We start from the raw sequence: 18,864 nt of genomic DNA on the forward strand, positions 1-18,864 counted from the left end.
CAGCACTTGTTTACAGTCTCCATTACCACAGTCTGTCCTGTCCGTCCTCTCTGTACGTCATGCCTCCTCATGAACTAAATTCCCCAGAGATTCAGCTAAAGTTCTTATCAGCCGTATTCAGGATCATAATCCCTGACACGCAGAGCAGAGAGGAGGATGAGGCAGCTCTTTAGCTCCGTGTTGTAAAGTAACTTGTCCTCCTGTGTGATCAGGACAGGTTTTGTGTGAACTAATTGTACGGCGGCCATATTGTTTCCCCTCATGATTGCTCCCTAGACAAAAAACAAGCCATTATAAATAATGAAAGGTATTTGTGAATATATTTATAATACAGTAATATTTAAGTATTTTCATTTTCTTAATTCCCGGAGAACCCCTTTAAGGACTATCTGGTAAGAAGTGATTTTTCAGGGCCTCATATTAGACAAATGTTTGGATGAAAAGGAGCCAAGTGGAGTTGTAGAGAAAACGTGGTGACCGGGTGGCTTGATGCAATGTGGACATCTAATGATGTGGCGTTAAGGATCAGGTATCCCATCACTAGTAGTACATCAAGGGTCATTTACTGGGCTATCTGCCCCCGTAGCCCGATACATGTAGGGATGACATCGGACAATATCATGACTAGATTCCTGAACACGTCTGAGCGATGGAAGCTGCGAGAGAAGCACAAGATCGGACGCCTTTGAAAACAGTCCCCAGACAGTTGAAGGAACCTCACAATTCGGACGGTTCCCTTCTGAGGTCCAAGGAGATCGATAAGGTTCTTATCTCCTTTAGAGAACTGGAAGAAACTTCTTACTCAAAAAGAAAAACAAAATTGACTTATATTCTTGATTCAGTGACACCAAAAAGGCCTAATGAAGGTATTAGTTATGCTTAATTTTAATACAGCCCTTATTTTAGACTATCTCTGATTGAGGTTATCTTCTTTATCACATTGTTCTGATTTTATAGTTTTTATTGCTTCTTTCTCATCTTCTATAGGCCTTTGCAATATGACGAGTACAGGAAGCGTTGGACTGGGGTTTACAGTCTTGTATCGGCTTTTGCTGTATTATACATTCTCTATTACTATTAATATCTTATACATGTATATTTATGCATTACCTCTCCTTTACATTACCTCGTTTGTGACACTCTCTACTTGCTGTCAGTGAATAGAGAACATTTTCATATTTAGATCCAGTGGCAGGAAACCTGTGCAGATCTAATACATCTCACATCTGAAGGTTTGTTACAATCGTATCCAGTGCAGACAATCCTAGGAGATAAAAGCCTATCTCTGTTATGTCTGATAATCTGCTACAATGTATCAGTCTGTGCAGATCACAAAGGATCATCTAGGCTGGATACCATTGTAACAAACCCTTAGCTGTAAGAAGTGTTAGGCCTCTGCAAGCTTTAGCAGTGAGGCCATTCACTGTTTACAAGCAGAGATCATGAAAACAGCAAGAAAATAATAAGAGATGATAGAGATTGAAGACTGAGGCTTTAGGTGTCAGGCTCAGCCCTTCAGCACCATGGACAGGTATGACCAGGAGAAGGTCAGTGCAGTCTGATATCACCTCCAGATCTAGCACTCCCCCTGTGGGCGGCCGGCAGCATTACATCACTAATTACTACAGAATCCTATCCACTACTGCAGGAGTAAATCCTCCTCACTACACTAGTAATTAAATTATGAACACTTTCGTAGGCAATTTTTTATGATTACATTTAATTTTTTTTATTGTTCTTTATTTTAAATTTTCAACAGCTTTTGTTCTACAGCCTTCACTTTCAGTGTATCTGCAGAGTATCTTGCTTTCTGCTTTACCGTGAATTCATCAGAGAATGGCTCTGACAGCTTGATGCATAGAACTTGACTCTGAACTCCTGACAGGTCAAATACTCATTCAAGCCATATTCTTATCAGCGTGCTATGACTAAGGAATATCGAAAAAACATATACGTTGTGTGAGCAGTGCTCCTTTTTTAATCTAATAAACCTGGATTGTGCAAGTACTGTACTTTGTGCTGGACTTTCAGTTTTTGTACTATAATACTGCTCCTATGTACAGGAATATAACTACTATAGTACCGCTCCTATGTACAAGAATATAACTACTATAATACTGCTCCTATGTACAAGAATATAACTACTATAATACTGCTCCTATGTACAGGAATATAACTACTATAATACTGCTCCTATGTACAGGAATATAACTACTATAATGCTGCTCCTATGTACAAGAATATAACTACTATAATACTGCCTCCTATGTACAAGAATATAACTACTATAATACTGCTCCTATGTACAAGAATATAACTACTATAATACTGCTCCTATGTACAAGAATATAACTACTATAATACTGCTCCCATGTACAATAATATAACTACTATAATACTGCTCCTATGTACAAGAATATAACTACTATAATACTGCTCCCATGTACAGGAATATAACTACTATAATACTGCTCCCATGTACAGGAATATAACTACTATAATACTGCTCCTATGTACAGGGATATAACTACTATAATACTGCTCCTATGTGCAAGAATATAACTACTATAATACTGCTCCTATGTACAAGAATATAACTACTATAATACTGCTCCCATGTACAGGAATATAACTACTATAATACTGCTCCTATGTACAGGGATATAACTACTATAATACCGCTCCTATGTACAAGAACATAACTACTACAATACCGCTCCTATGTACAAGAATATAACTACTATAATACTGCTCCTATGTACAAGAACATAACTACTACAATACTGCCTCCTATGTACAAGAACATAACTACTACAATACTGCCTCCTATGTACAAGAACATAACTACTACAATACTGCCTCCTATGTACAAGAACATAACTACTACAATACTGCTCCTATGTACAGGAACATAACTACTATAATGCTGCTCCTATGTACAAGAATATAACTACTATAATACTGCCTCCTATGTACAAGAATATAACTACTATAATACCGCTCCTGTGTACAAGAATATAACTACTATAATACCGCTCCTGTGTACACGAATATAACTACTATAATACCGCTCCTGTGTACACGAATATAACTACTATAATACCGCTCCTGTGTACAAGAATATAACTACTATAATACTGCCTCCTATGTACAAGAACATAACTACTACAATACTGCTCCTATGTACAGGAACATAACTACTACAATGCTGCTCCTATGTACAAGAATATAACTACTATAATACTGCCTCCTATGTACAAGAATATAACTACTATAATACCGCTCCTGTGTACACGAATATAACTACTATAATACCGCTCCTGTGTACACGAATATAACTACTATAATACCGCTCCTGTGTACACGAATATAACTACTATAATACCGCTCCTGTGTACAAGAATATAACTACTATAATACCGCTCCTGTGTACACGAATATAACTACTATAATACCGCTCCTGTGTACACGAATATAACTACTATAATACCGCTCCTATGTACACGAATATAACTACTATAATACCGCTCCTATGTACACGAATATAACTACTATAATACCGCTCCTATGTACACGAATATAACTACTATAATACCGCTCCTATGTACAAGAATATAACTACTATAATACTGCCTCCTATGTACAAGAATATAACTACTATAATACCGCTCCTATGTACAAGAATATAACTACTATAATACCGCTCCTATGTACAAGAATATAACTACTATAATACTGCCTCCTATGTACAAGAACATAACTACTATAATACTGCCTCCTATGTACAAGAATATAACTACTATAATACCGCTCCTATGTACAAGAATATAACTACTATAATACTGCCTCCTATGTACAAGAACATAACTACTATAATACTGCTCCTATGTACAAGAACATAACTACTATAATACTGCTAATATGTACAAGAATATAACTACTATAATACTGCTCCTATGTACAAGAATATAACTACTATAATACTGCCTCCTATGTACAAGAACATAACTACTATAATACTGCCCCCTATGTACAAGAATATAACTACTATAATACTGCCTCCTATGTACAAGAATATAACTACTATAATACCGCTCCTATGTACAAGAATATAACTACTATAATACTGCCTCCTATGTACAAGAACATAACTACTATAATACTGCCTCCTATGTACAAGAACATAACTACTATAATACTGCCTCCTATGTACAAGAACATAACTACTATAATACTGCCCCCTATGTACAAGAATATAACTACTAGAATACTGCCTCCTATGTACAAGAACATAACTACTATAATACTGCCTCCTATGTAAAAGAATATAACTGCTATATTACTGCCCCTATGATTTTCTATATATTGCAATGACCTTTAGTTCTTGGTATAGTTGACAGCAGTTGCAGTAAGATTCTTCCTCTAGGATGCACCCGTGATTAGTATTTATGCCATTTCCTTACACATACATGTAATTGTACATTGCTCACAGATTAGTTTACTCTACAGTCGTCTTGATTTTCAGTCTTTCTCCCCTTCTCCTCCTTTATCTTGTAATGTTTACTTTCTTCTCTGACCTGAGACGTCTTTGATTCAGGTGAGACATCGCTATTTGGGAAGGGGCTGCTATCTCCAGCATGAGGCGCAGGAAGAGATACGGTTTTCACTTCCCTGATATCGCCCCTCAAGGGTCAGGATAAAGACAAAGGGGCTGAGGAAGGGTTCAATAGTTTCCCTTGATTGTGGGATTTTGTGAGAGTGACGGTGATTGATGATATACCATGATCTTATGTAGGAGAAGGGAGAAAACAAACAAGAGGATGGAAGGAGACAACCAAAGATAAGTGCAAGGGATGGAGGAGAGTGGGGTCACTGCAAGGTGATCAAGACGTCTACAACCATGGGACCAGAGCAAAGGTATTAGGCGAGCGATAGGACAACCCCACAGCTGCCCTCTATGACCTTGATCTAATGGTGTACATAAAATGAAGACAGACCATGTAACTGATATGTGGCCCCTGGTGAGAGGGGTCCCAGTCCTGGTTGGCCTGCTAACCTCTGCTATATGGGCCACACTAACATTAGTCTTACAGATCCAATAGCTGTGTGGCATTTTCAGGGATAGATTCTCAGGCTAGGATATCAGGTTAGATAGATTGATTATGCCTGATCCTAGCTAATCAAAAAGGACACTCCCAACTGATTACATCACAGGTGGGTTTCCTGTATGACATGGAACTAAGACAATGTTGAAGCTCTGAGGAGCTCTTATTTCTAGCAACATGAACTCATCCTTTTGGAATACCTATAGATTTTTGGGTGAAGTTCTTGGGATGACAGATTAGGTAGATTGATCATGCCTGATCCTCCCTGATCATAGAAAACACTCCAAACTGATGACATCACCAGTGGGTTTCCTCTTTGACATTGAACTAAGACAGTGATAAAGATTAGAGGGGTTCTTATCTTTGGCAATATGAACTTATCCTATCAAAATACATATATATTTTCAGGTGAAGTTCTTGGGGTGACAGATTAGATAGATTCATCATACCTGATCATAGAGGACACTCCCAACTGATGACCTCACCAGTAGGTTTCCTCTATGACATTGAACTAATTCAGTGATGAAGATCAGAGGGTCTCTCATCTTTGGCAATATGAACTCATCCTATCAAAATACATTTTTTTTTTTTGGGTGAAGTTCTTGGGGTGACAGATTAGATAGACTGATCATGCCTGATCCTCTCTGATCATAGAGAACACTCCCAACTGATGACATCACCAGTGGGCTTCCTCTATGACATTGAACTAAGACAGTGATGAAGATCAGAGGGGCTCTCATCTTTGGCAATATGAACTCATCCTTCAAAAATACATATATATGTTTTTGGGTGAAGTTCTTGGGGGGACAGATTAGATAGACTGATCATGTCTGATCATAGAGAACACTCCCAACTGATGACATCACCACTGAGTTTCCTCTATGACATTTAACTAAGACAGTGATGAAGATCAGAAGGCCTGTCATCTTTGGCAATATGAACTCATCCTTCAAAAATACATTTTTTTTTTTTTTGGGTGAAGTCCTTGGGGAGACAGATTAGATAGACTGATCATGCCTGATCCTCCCTGATCATAGAGAACACTCCCAACTGATGACATCACCAGTGGGTTTCCTCTATGACATTGAACTAAGACAGTGATGAAGATCAGAAGGGCTTTCATCTTTGGCAATATGAACTCATCCTATCAAAATACATATATATTTTTGGGTGAAGTTCTTGGGGTGACAGATTTGATAGATTGATCATGCCTGATCCTACCCAATCATAGAGGACACTCCCAACTGATGACATCACAGGTAGGTTTCTTCTATGACATCAAGCAAAGACAATGTAGAAGATCAACGGGTTCTCTCATCTTTGGTGATATGGCCTCATCCTACTGGAATTCATATAGATGAGTTCCCCTTTAGATGAAATCTGCAGTGACTGCAATATTTTATAACCAGCTTCTAGTTCTAATTTTTCAGCGATTTTCCCTGTGAGAGTCTCCTCACTGACTGAGAGCGTGGAGGACGGGGCCGGCATCCTCCTGGAAGCAGGGGAGGAAGAAGAGGTGACAGTTCATCTGCTATCTGAAAGCAAACTGTATTAAAGTTTCGTTAATGCTCATGTAATGGCGGAGGCTGAGCCGCAGTCCTCGTGTGCCTAATGGACTGTGTAATTCATTGGAGCCCTCCTTAAGTGCAAACATATTGTACATATTGATTTTTGCCTTGTAAAATCAGTGGGTGAAAGACGAGGAGCGGCGGGGGAGGGGAGGGGGTTGTATTATTAACTAAGGTTTACAATTTTTTTTTTTTGTTAATTTTAAGTTTCTGGGCAACCATGACAGTATAAGCAGGGCCTGGTCCGTCCTCCGGTACGATGGGCTGATAAGGCGATGGCTCTGGAAATTCAGCAGAGCGGCAGATGCTCGGACATATGCTGCGATGTCTCATGTTGTTCTTTATGTCTGCGTCTGATGGTGGGGGCAGGGAGGCTTTGAAGGGTCAGAATAAAACCTTACAATATAAAACATTGCCCCATGTGCCATATAATTGTGGTGTACCTGGGGTAATATGGGCCGAACACCTTATTTTGATTGCATTCTAACCAAGTGTAAGTGACCTGATCTACCAGTAACTTTAAGAGGGGGTTGTCCATTATTGGACCTCATGGGCCTGCCTATCTTCTGGTGGTCAACTCCAACTCTATAATCCATGGTCATAACAAGCTGGATCTGTCAGAAAGCCCTACCCTTAGGTTCTCCCAAAGTATTGGACCTTCATTAGAGGCAGAGCACCTCCTCTTCTTCAAGGTAGGTGTGCCATGTATGGCTCAGAAGAACCTACCTCCAACATGTGAATCATATAGGTCAATGAGACTATTTGCCATAACTTGCCTTTTTTTTTTATCTCTGAGCCAATTGGAAGCACAAAAGTGGCTCTGGGACGGGCAGGAACCAACTAAAAAATCTGCCCAATGAGCACCTCAGGAAACGGTTCACAGGGTTTAGCTGTCCCCACTAGTTTGATATTGATAGGGTCATACATACTGTATACTCTCCCTGGAGGTCCTGGTGGAGACCACACTCACGGTTTGTTGACTTATGTAATGGGAATCTGCGGGTTCTGACCCCAGAGTCCAAGACCCTACAACTGGCCCACTAAAAGACAGAAGGATGTCCCAATGGGCCCCGACCCCAAGAGGGCCAATGAGGTTGAGAAGAAATTAAAGGGGACATGCCCCTGTTGTGTACAGCTAGGTAGAGGTCTAGTGGCAGGCCAGTCTGCCACAAGCCCACATGCAGTTGCCTGGAAGAGCACCCCCCGCACCCGGGTCTGCAGCCACAGTGTGAACGCAGCCACGTGTCCTCACAGTCAATATTTATAATTCATTCAGGCAGAGATAAAATGGTCAGAGCCAGTTTTTAAGACGTCTAATTGCTTAATGGAATAATTATTAACCCCTGGCGTGCAGGCAAAAAAAAAAAAGAAATTATTCTTAAAGGGAAGATCCATTATCTCAGGGAAAAAAAACTGGCAAAACTGATGCAATGCATTATCCCTACTGCAGGGCTGAGGGGGCGGAGCATGACACAGAGATACAAAGTACAGAAAGAATCCCTGTGTCATGCTCCACCCCCTTAGACTCAAACTAATCGAGCCTGGTTTAAAATGTGTGAACAGTACATTCCTGAGAAGAAAAGAATCTCATCCCCGTTAAAGTGAATAAGACTGAGCTGCAATACTGGACACAGACTGTAGACAAAAGTGGCGCTGTTTCTGAAAAAAATAAAAACATGACTCATTTCGGAAAAATTTCCACTGGAACTTCAAAGCCGGATTATGGGTGTCGATATCTTCACTGGGATGTGTTGCATGCAATGGAAAGGAGTAGGGAATACCAGAGGAGCTGGAAGGATTGTGCCCTCAGAAATCAGTTGTACGACCTACCTAGCATTGAACAGGATACATCATGAATGAAGAGTCGGGGAGCAGGAGGGGAGGGTAAAACAAAAAAATTGTGATACCTGGTGCTGCGTTAAATGCTCCAGAGCTGGAGCTTATCTGGAGTCAGGATCAGGACTACATCTGCCCTTTGACATCCATAACCCTGAAAGAACCTTGGACAGTAGGAGGTAAGGGGGAGTCGGGAGAATACGGAAACGTTACTACAAGATTATTGCAGTTTGTAGGATCAGACAGGGCAGCTGCTGTGGGGCCCATGAAGGAATGGGGCCCCAATCAGAGGTGTAAATTGGAACCTTAAAACTTCACTTTTAATAAAGATACAGATAAAAACACCCCATATTTAGCAGCAAATAGATACTCAACAAACGTTGGCAAAAAATAGCCCGGCTACTACTGTGCATGTAGCGTCCACTAAATGATGAAATGTGACAAAGCATGGGGGAACAAAGGGGGGAACAAAGATAGTTTGTGGAACACTTTCCCTGAACAGGCCCTCGACAAGACCTCAGCCCAGGGACAACCCCTGATGGTGGGATTTCCCTGTCCTCGTACCTGTCCTGTAAGGCCCTATAAAGCCCTATCAGTAGTGATACCCCCCCTAGATGGTGAATTGGGAATTTTTTCCAATTCACCATCTAGGGGTATCACTACAGATATACCACCTAGGGCTTTATAGGGCCTTACAGGACAGGAACGAGGACAGGGAAGTCTCACCATCAGTTGTCGTCCCTGGGCTGAGGTCTAGTGAGGGCCTGTTCAGGGAAAGTGTTCCCCGGACTATCTTTGTTGCCCCAGAATTTGTTACCTACATATTTCATCATTTAGTGGACGTTACATGCACGGTAGTAGCCGGGCTATTTTTTGCCCACGTTTATGGAGTATCTATTGGCTGATAAATAGAGGGCGTTTTTATCTGTATCTTTATTAAACGTTAAGTTTTAAGGGTCCAATTTCTCCAAGTTTATTACTCTCTTGCTGTTTAAGGACACAAATACCATCCCCATTATTATCCAATTCTAGCGTTTTGTGTAAATTGAAGCCCCTGAATCCTAATGCAAAAACTATACAGACCCCCCCACCACTGACCACGTGCCACCGCTACCTCTGCCCATGGAACAATTTAGGGTTGTCCTATGTGTACTCCATGGGTGGTGTTAATCTAAGCAAGGACCTCCACCTTAGCAAACACAAGGATGGCAAAGCAGCCCAGGTGGCCAAAAGTCCATCTTTACTGGAAGGAATAGGTGGGAAACAGGATGGCATGACGACGGTCCGGAGCCCAATTCTCCGCTCGTGGATCGGAAAACAAACAGGCTCCAATTGTCTTGATAAAATTTGGTGGATCACAACAATCTTAAGGGAGCGGTGGGCTTCACTGTCAGATGCTTTGGAGGTGAGGTGGGGGGGGAATCAACCTTTTTAGATTTTAATGTTTATGGCAGTGTCAGCATGAGCATGTACAGTATATGGCGGGTTTACACATTCTCCCTTATATGGGACCAGATATTAGTGGTTATAATCAAAACAAAAAAATCTTTTAAAAAATTCCCCTGATGAAAGGATTTTAAAAAATAAAATAAAAAATATCAGCTGCAGATTATGTTATTTTTTGGCCTCCCTCTTGTTTGCGGCGCGGTCTACGTCGTTCCGCCTGACTGTCTATCTAAATATTAACTGTTTGTCAAGCATCATGTCCTTTAAAAGATCCCTACTCCAGAAGTCAAAATAGCATGAAATGTAATTTTCCAGCAATCTGTCAGAGCCGGCCCGAGCCTGGTGATAAGGGCCATACGTACAAGTGTTAGGGGCGGACAGGCATCTGCGGCCGGAGACTTAATAGCAGAATTCACAGGGACACCACTTGAGAATCCCCTGGCAAATTGACCATTAAGTTAAAACTCGCCATCCGTTCTAATTTGCTCCCTTTCCCCTTTGCTCCCCGGTTGCCGGGTGCTAAAACAAATCCCTGCTGTGTTTGCCAAGTGTACGATTACAATGCTCCTATCAAATATTTGTCAACCTGTCAGCTCCAGCCTCCCCTATAAATACTTTATCTAAAGCCTCAGGTGCTATAGAACGGGGAACCCAGCAAACAAGAAGGTGAGCACTCTCAGTTTCAGTTTATTTCTGTTTTATTTTTGAAAAAAAAAATAAAAAATGAATTATATATATATATAAAAAATATACAAATATATTTTTAACTTAAATTTTACATAAACCATATAGTAAATAACAAAAATATAAGAAATAATTCTAATTTATATTTTTATTAAACTGTATAATATATTGTTGTTTTCTTATTTCTTATTTTGGCTCATACAAATATAGAATTTTTTTTCAAACTGTGTCCTTAGAAATACTGGAATTTAAAAGTGCAATTTACAAACTAATTTTTTTAATGTATTTTTTTGATTCAGTGAGAACTTTAATTTAGTTTTCTTGAAATGTACGTAAATTAAAAATGATTTGCACCCATAGGATTTATACTACAGGCGAAATTCATTTTGATAGACCAATCGATTTTTAAAGTATATGTTTTTGACATTTTAGCTGCAAGTGGTTAGTTTAAAAATTTGTAATTTCTAGAATAGTTCTTAATTTTGAGAGAAATTTTTTGAAGTAATACACGTTTTACCTAAAAGGTGTAAATCATATTGCTCGATATCAACATAAAATATGGATTTAGAGCATAAAGAATCTGAATTATGGCTAATTAAATGACACAAGGAATTTATAAATTTACTTTCCATCCTTGTGCCTAAATTATTTTTTACAATTTCATCTTTTTCAACAATAAAAACAACAACAAATTTCCAACAAAACTGTTAATTTCATGTCAAAATTAAGCCGTTAAGGACCCATAAAAAAAGGGAAATCGGACATAACGTTTTTAATTTTTTTTTACAGAAGTTTCTCATTCGCTTATCTCTGCTCAGTCTTCTCATCTTTCTTACAATCCAAATTATCTTGCAGGTCTCTGACCAAAAACAATTGGCAGGTAGGATGAATTCCAAGGCTATCGGATGCCAAATAAGGTGGATTTTTTCCCCCAAATCATTTAAAATAATAAAAACAAAATACAATACAAATAATTTAATGAAATAAGTTCATAAAATAAAATTATTTTTCTCCTTCAAAAACATCCACAAATTATTATATGATCGGCTTTATCCTTTTTATACAAATTGCGTACATTTAATACAAGCGAATGGTGCGGCTGTCGACAGCAAGCAATCGGGTCCTGGCCGGCAGTTTTTAGTTGACATTTCATTTTGCTAATATCTGATTTCTTGTATTTTGCTTTATGGGTAATATTAACAATTTCTTTTGGAATAATCTGACGTGAGAAAAAAAATCTAATTTTTTTAGGACTATTTTGTCATATTGTAATTATTTAAAACCCGCTGCTTTTAAGCCAGGGATGATTAAAAGGTATGAAGATTTTTGCAGCCCTTTCTTATTGCACATTTTATAGTCTTTATGAACTCTCTCCTGCCGTTTTGTGCATACAGCTCCTACGCAGATCTATGTATACTTACAGACTGCAAGCAAACCCTGGGTGGTGTGATTCTGCAGTCATCAGTGACACTCTTCCCCTCCTGCCCAGTCTTCTTGATAAACTACAGACGGTATAAGAGGTAGTAACTGATGACTACAGATTTTGACTAAACAAGGTTTGCTTGTAGTCTGTTACCATGGAGACACTTAGCCCTACATAGGAGCTGTACACATAAAATGGTAGACTTAGAATCAAGACTCTGTACAAAGTCGCTTTTATTCTAGACACATTGCAGCAAGAAACAAAAATTTTGCAAAAGTATTCACACCCTATCTGATTTTTTTTTTTTTTTTCTTTTTTCCCTTTTATAGTTGCACTGGATTGTACTCTATAACTTAAAATATTTAGCAAGGGTTGCCACCTCTTTCTGTCTCATTTTGGAGGAGAAGGTAGACAACCATTGAAATTGATAAGGTGACCAACCTGTATATAGTCTAGAGGGGTAGATTGACGTTCTTGAGCTCCAATGCAATACCTATAATAACCCCCTCCTCCATTTACTATTTCTAATATTGAGGGGTCTTATGCTTGACTACCACCTCAGCACCTGATAGAATGGATGTATAGAGTCCACGTGAGCTCTGAAGATTAAGGGTCTGTGATGCAGATCATGAGATGTCCTACACATGGGCATATAGAGTAGCTGCTCTCCAACAATGGAACGAGCTCTGGTCCAATGGCCATTTGCCCCTGCCTGTAGATCTTCACTGAGCAGAGGCCAAGGGCTAAACCACGTCAAATGGGAAGAACTGGGGCGTTGTTACACCTTCAAAGTGAGGGATCTTCACTTAACCAATTTTTTTTTTCTTTTGTAGCACACACAATGGCAACTGGCGTCATAAGAAACCTCTCCGAATTTAAGCTGTCTCCACCCTTCCAACATCCATTCTTATTTCCAGCATTGACCCAAGATGTTGACTTTCAAGATTCCTCGGAAGAGGAGGATGACATGTTGGAAGAGGACGGTATTGAAGACTACCCCTATGAAGAAGAGCAAGAAATGAGGTCAACCAGCAATGTAAGCAGCCATGATGCTTCTTTGGAAGAAAGTTCTACAGAGATGACCGAGCAGCTCCTGAAATTTTCTGAACTCATCAGCAATGACATTCAAAGATATTTTGGCCAGAAGACCAAGGAAGAAGACCCAGACTCCTGCAACATTTATGAAGATTACTTTACCCCTCGAATGTATGGAGGGCAGGAGTTGTACTATCAAGACCTGGTAAAGATGGCACAAAGCAAAGACCATGATAGAGATGACTTGTTCCACCCACTTACCCCTCCCGTAGAGATAGACCAGAGGATATTAAAGACCCTCTGCACCAAGGAAGATCCCAAGAAGCTAGGCCCCCTCACCGAGCTCTTCGACTTTGGTCTTCGAAAGTATACAAGGCAAAAGGTGGCAATGGGTAAGGACGCCAGGCTACACAGATTAGACCGGAAATACGCTCATATTGTGCCTATGCACAGACGGATGCTACCCCTGTCATTCTGGAAGGAACCATCTCCTGTCCCATCCTGTATCCTGAATACAAACACCCCTGACTTCAGTGATCTCCTGGAAAACTGGACATCGGACACACACCAGGAATTACAGAGCACCGCAAGGGACCTAATGAGTGAATTCGGGAGATAAGTCCACATTATGGTAACTTCTCCCTTCCCCAAAACTTATCACAGCACAGATTTCTAGATTAGATGCTGCTTGGTATCTACCGTAGGTCATTTCTCTGCTTGGTAGAACATGGTCCAAACCTGTGCTCAACTAATTTCTGGACTTTTTCCCTTAGAGCAGGCATCCTCAAACTGCGGCCCTCCAGCTGTTGTAAAACTACAACTCCCACAATGCCCTGCTGTATGCTGATACCTGTAGGCTGTTCAGACATGCTGGGAGTTGTAGTTTTGCAACAGCTGGAGGGCCGCAGTTTGAGGATGCCCGCCTTAGAGGAACCTACCTCTACTCCTCCTTTCCACACCTGCCCAAAACCAGACAGGGGACGCTGTAATCACGTTTTAAATGAATCCGAGTAATGCTAGAACACTGTTTAGTAAGCGATGCCCCAACCAAACGAGAGGGTCCGAGACCACCATTTAATGGTTGTTGCCCATTCCATCCAATTCAACCAAAATCAGTTGCAAGATCCTTGACTCATGAGCAGATCTTGAAAGGCATAGCTGTTACTACCCCCTATAAACTGCCCAAATATTACACAGACAGTATAATAGGCATGTAAGGACCTCTACAGGCGATAGGTGGTACTACACTGAATTAAAGAAATCTCATCTAGATTTAGGCTACGCATGCCCAGCTCTGTACATACGGTGGTGATAGAATATATTTTGCTTAATAAATTTTTTTTAAAAGTATTTGTCTGATTTTATTTGTATATCCCCTCCCTCCAACGAACATATCTAAAAACTGTAGCTTGCCCCCACTGTTTATAAGCCTGAGCAGCTCACTGTGGGGTCAGAGTCCTGTTACCGGAGATCACAACGCCTATTATTTTACAGTGAGGGCTCATCCTCTACACAAGGTACCTTAAATTCCGTCCCTACTAGGGTTGCACCGGGTATTGATGCCTTGTTCAGTTTGATACTGACATTATCAGTATTTTGATACCAAATGACACAGCTTAGTAGCAGTATCGATCAGGGCTCGTGCACTGGTCTGTGTGTCGGTCTGCAATACGGGCACGGCCATGCGCATGAGCCCTCATAGTGAGCTATGACACAGTCCATTGCCGTGTACTCACCTCATCATATGTGTACCCTGCAATCAGAGACAAACTGACTATGACGTGTCAGGGGAGCCGCGGTCATGTGCATAAACCCTTAGAGAACATGGCGTCCGCGCAGAACGCGGGGATCGCCATGTTTTCATCAGCAGCCGCACGGGTATAAGGAACGAGAGCGTCCCCCCTCCCTTTCAACTGTGACGGGACTGTAATGTGACTCATTAACCCCAGTGTTGCCATTATAGGAGATAAATGATGAGGTCAGTTATAATTGTGAGGCACATGGTGTTACTTTAGTTGCTCCATGTGCCTCATATAAATAGTAAGTGACCCCATCAAGTACCTCCTCACATAAAAGGCAACATTGGGTTAAAGGGCTTCCCCGGGATTTTAATATTGATGGCCCATCCTCAGGATAGGTCATCGATATCAGATCGGCGGGGTCCGACACCCGGTACCCCCACCGATCAGGGCGCGCGCAGTGTGCATGTGCTGTCTCCCTTCTCACCGCTGCTTTACCATAGAGCGGAGCGGTGAGAAGGGAGACGGCACGCGCACACTGCGCGCGCCCTCTCCTCATACAGCTGATCGGTGGGGGTGCCGGGTGTCCACTTAAGCATCTTGTAGGTGTTGGCCCAGCTCATAAATGGGGAGCATATTGCCAGGATGAGCCCCCGATGTCCGATAGGTGCGGGGGTCACATAATCCTGGCACACAGCGTCACCCGCTGGTCACGCAAAAAGAATCACAGAATAAAATTGTGGTAGGTGAACTAAACGGTTTATTTAAAGAGCAGCAAAATTTTAGAACTGAATCCATTACAAAATGACACCTTTATATTTCAGAGCAGCGCAGCAATCACACGAGCATTCGCCAACGCACGTCCTTCCGTCCACGCTCTCGCCCCCCCCCCCTTACAGATAGAAAATACAACCCTGTCAGAAATTTCATTATATTTGGCTTCTAGAGCAAGTGGTCACTTAGTGAAAACTGTAGCGAGGGCCCCCCCCCCATTGACGGTCCTGGAACTGGTGCTTTGGGGCGTAACGCGTCGTCACCGGTGCTACACGGACAAAGAATCGTAGGGGAAGTCAGACAATTGTACATGTAGCCAAGAAGAGGCGGCAGAATTTTTTTTTAAACTTGCCCAATTTCAGTCAATAGGCGTGGACTCCCGAAATTCCCTTTAAGAAAGAAGGGAAAAAAAATAAAAAAAATAAATCAGTCTGGGGGGCCGGGTAACTGGTGGGCGATATCCATTTTCTAAGCTTTGCTTCCATAAAGTGTCAGTGATTCTAAACCCTGGATGAGCGGGGGGGGGGGCGTCCCTGGGGGCAGAGCTGCAAATTTCGGGAGGATCAGCAATGTATATACTGTATATTCCTAATATACCAGTCATAGGACCAAAAGGGAAGAAAAAAATAAAAAAAAAGGTCAAAATAAGAATCACGGACTGGGCCGCTGCACGTACCGAGCAAAACCGAATAAATTTACTTTTAAATATTTAATAAGATTCTAAAATAAAACAAAAAAATTATATTTTTAAAGGGATATCGTCCAGCAATTACGCAAACAGGATGAAAGACAGAAATGCTGGGAAAGCGAAAGGATTGACTTTTGACAGCAGTAATATCCAGTGTGTGGCTCCTCGGCAGATGGTAAACTACAACCACCAGCAGGCCCTGACAGCCAGCAACTCATGGCACGCTGGGAGCTGTAGTTTACCAACCACTGGAGAGTCATCATTGCAGGGTTTAGCCAAGTTCATTTCACAGTATAAAACCATTTGGTCATGTTACACTCCATTCACCTCCAGAGCTGTGGTCACAGTTTAATTTGGTGCTGATCTTGCCCTGTCAGCGCTGTGCTGACACGCCCCAGCAGAGGAAGCCCTAGTGGTGCGAGGCATTACCTCTAAAGTGTGAATACCCTATGTAAGCCATGATGAAGCACAGCAAAAGGATACTATGTGAAATAGTAAGCCAGCAGGTGGCAGCAGTGAGACAACCTGAGAGAAAAAGGAATTCTGAATGCAGCTTTGGATGTGACTGGAGTGTAATATACACATAAAACATACATGACAGCGCTAGGTTTTATGAATTTAGTAGTATGCAGATATGGAGCATAGTTATACTGTGAGAATCATAGACGTGTACAGAGAACATCAGCGTGCTTGTACTGGAGTCCATTAAATGTCTGCTTCCAGGATAGACCGCTGCTGCACACACTTTACGGCCGGCCCATTGGTAATGGCCGCTCCTGTGCTGTTGGAGTGGGCTGCGGCCGATATGGCTTCCAGGATCGGGGGTTTTCTTCCAGCGCAGTCAGGTCTTCGCAGTGTGGCAACATCTTGCAACTGCTGAATGTCCGCCTCAAAGAAAGGGAAGGCTATAAAAAGGGCGGTGACATCACGTCTGCGCCAGGGACAGTTCCTCCAGGCCGTTCTTCCCAATGCGATAACGAGCAAGATCTTTTCTGGTCACCAGACCCATGACCTACGGAAAAAAAACGGTGACAAGACGATGCTGCGAGCAAGGGGAAATGCAGCAGGCGCATGTGGGGGCGGGAGGTAAGCAAGGCAGGCGAAAAGCAGCGGGGTGAGGCATGAGGCACCAAGTGGGTGAGAGGCAGAGAGAAAGAGGGAGGGAAAAAGTGAGGGCAGTGGGGTGCAAAGAGGGAGGGGGCACAGGCAAAAGGAGGAGAGGTGGCACAGGAAGGAAGAGAAGGCAGGAGGACAGCGGCACAGGGGAAGGGGCAGAATAAAGCAAGAGGATGTGGAGGGGAGGGCAAAAGGCTGCAGGAACAAGGAAGGGGAGTCAAATTCTAGAGGAAACAAAAACTAAAGCAAAGAGCATGACTATATGGGGAGAGTGCAAGCGAAATGCAAGAGCAATTGGGGGGACAGGCAAAGGGTAGAACAAAGGCAGAAGACAGGAGGCAAGGGGGGGCCGCGAGCGCAGGTGAAACCGCAGTAAAGGAGGAGAGGTGGCGAAAGAACTGGCAAAACGCAACAGGCAGGAGACGAGAGGATGAGGGAACATCAGACAGGAGGGGACGAAAACATCGGCCGGAGAATAATGGCGAGGAGACAGGGACACGGGTGGCAAGTGGCTCCAGAATTACACACCTCGGAGACATTGGGGACACTCACCCTGTTCTGATTATCCACCACCACCAGGTGCCGGAGGCCGAGCGCTCGGAATAATTTGAAAACTCGTGGCAACGAGGCTTCCTGTAAACGACACATTATATATCAGACCCCGGCCCGGAGCAGGACACTACAGCAGAGACCGTGCTGGGAACGAAGGCGATACCTGGGGTACAGTGTAGGGCGTGGGGTTCATGAACTCCGTCAGGTCCATCAGACAATCCCGCTCGTCCTGGGAAACATGTATGGACTGGATTGGGGGGAAGCGAGGATAAGCATCTCGGAAATCTTTTAACTTCAAGCGCCCCTGGATGAGACTCAGATTTTCCCTCTCGACGAAAACCTAAAAATCACAGGCAGGATGATGATGGCCAGCTCCAGCAATATAGAGCGGGGGAGGGGGCTTATATTAATACTTTTCTTTATGAAAAAAAGTCTAAAACATTCACATTTTGTCTTATTAGGTCTAATGTAAAAATGAATTGTGAACTACGGCAATTTTCACATTGGCCACTAGATGTCAGTATAACAGAAGACTTAGGTCACAGTGAAGGGATTGGATTATCATAAGGGGAAGTGCTGATTTCATCACCAGTCTCCATTCCTATAACCCCCGGTCAAAAGTGTCAGAACACCTCTTAAAGGGGGATGTTCAAGTCACATGTGCTGCTGCAGCCAATGACGTGATGCACAGGGGAGACGTCATCACTGTGGCCAGTTACTGGTTGCAGCAGCACACGTGACTCCTGTTAACTGGATGTTGACACGTGAGGGCAGGCGGGCAGGAAACCGAAGGAGCTAGAACCCAGCAGCGGGGCACAGGCAAAATATGCTTCCCCGCAGGTCCCAAGATGGGGGAAAGGAGGAGGAGTGTAAATGTGGACAAGACCTTTAACATTTG

At 42.3% G+C, this 18,864-nt stretch overlaps 2 protein-coding genes across 2 annotated transcripts in view; one reads left to right on the forward strand and one right to left on the reverse strand.

Annotated features, from left to right (window-relative positions):
- PERCC1 (proline and glutamate rich with coiled coil 1) overlaps positions 1-13,805 on the forward strand; it is a 47,171-nt gene extending 33,366 nt beyond the window's left edge. The window contains exon 2 of the mRNA XM_044304770.1: positions 12,896-13,805. Coding sequence (XP_044160705.1) covers positions 12,904-13,716 — 813 coding nt within the window. The 5' untranslated portion in view covers positions 12,896-12,903 and the 3' untranslated portion in view covers positions 13,717-13,805. The remainder of the gene's footprint in view (positions 1-12,895) is intronic.
- A 1,771-nt stretch (positions 13,806-15,576) lies between these two features.
- The window catches only part of CLCN7 (chloride voltage-gated channel 7), a 33,698-nt gene continuing 30,410 nt past the window's right edge, over positions 15,577-18,864 (reverse strand). The window contains exons 23-25 of the mRNA XM_044303332.1: positions 18,130-18,306; positions 17,967-18,047; positions 15,577-17,310 (exon numbers count right to left, since the gene is read on the reverse strand). Coding sequence (XP_044159267.1) covers positions 17,224-17,310; positions 17,967-18,047; positions 18,130-18,306 — 345 coding nt within the window. The 3' untranslated portion in view covers positions 15,577-17,223. The remainder of the gene's footprint in view (positions 17,311-17,966; positions 18,048-18,129; positions 18,307-18,864) is intronic.

This window comes from Bufo gargarizans, chromosome 8 (genome assembly GCF_014858855.1).
Source record: "Bufo gargarizans isolate SCDJY-AF-19 chromosome 8, ASM1485885v1, whole genome shotgun sequence".
NCBI lineage: Eukaryota > Metazoa > Chordata > Amphibia > Anura > Bufonidae > Bufo > Bufo gargarizans.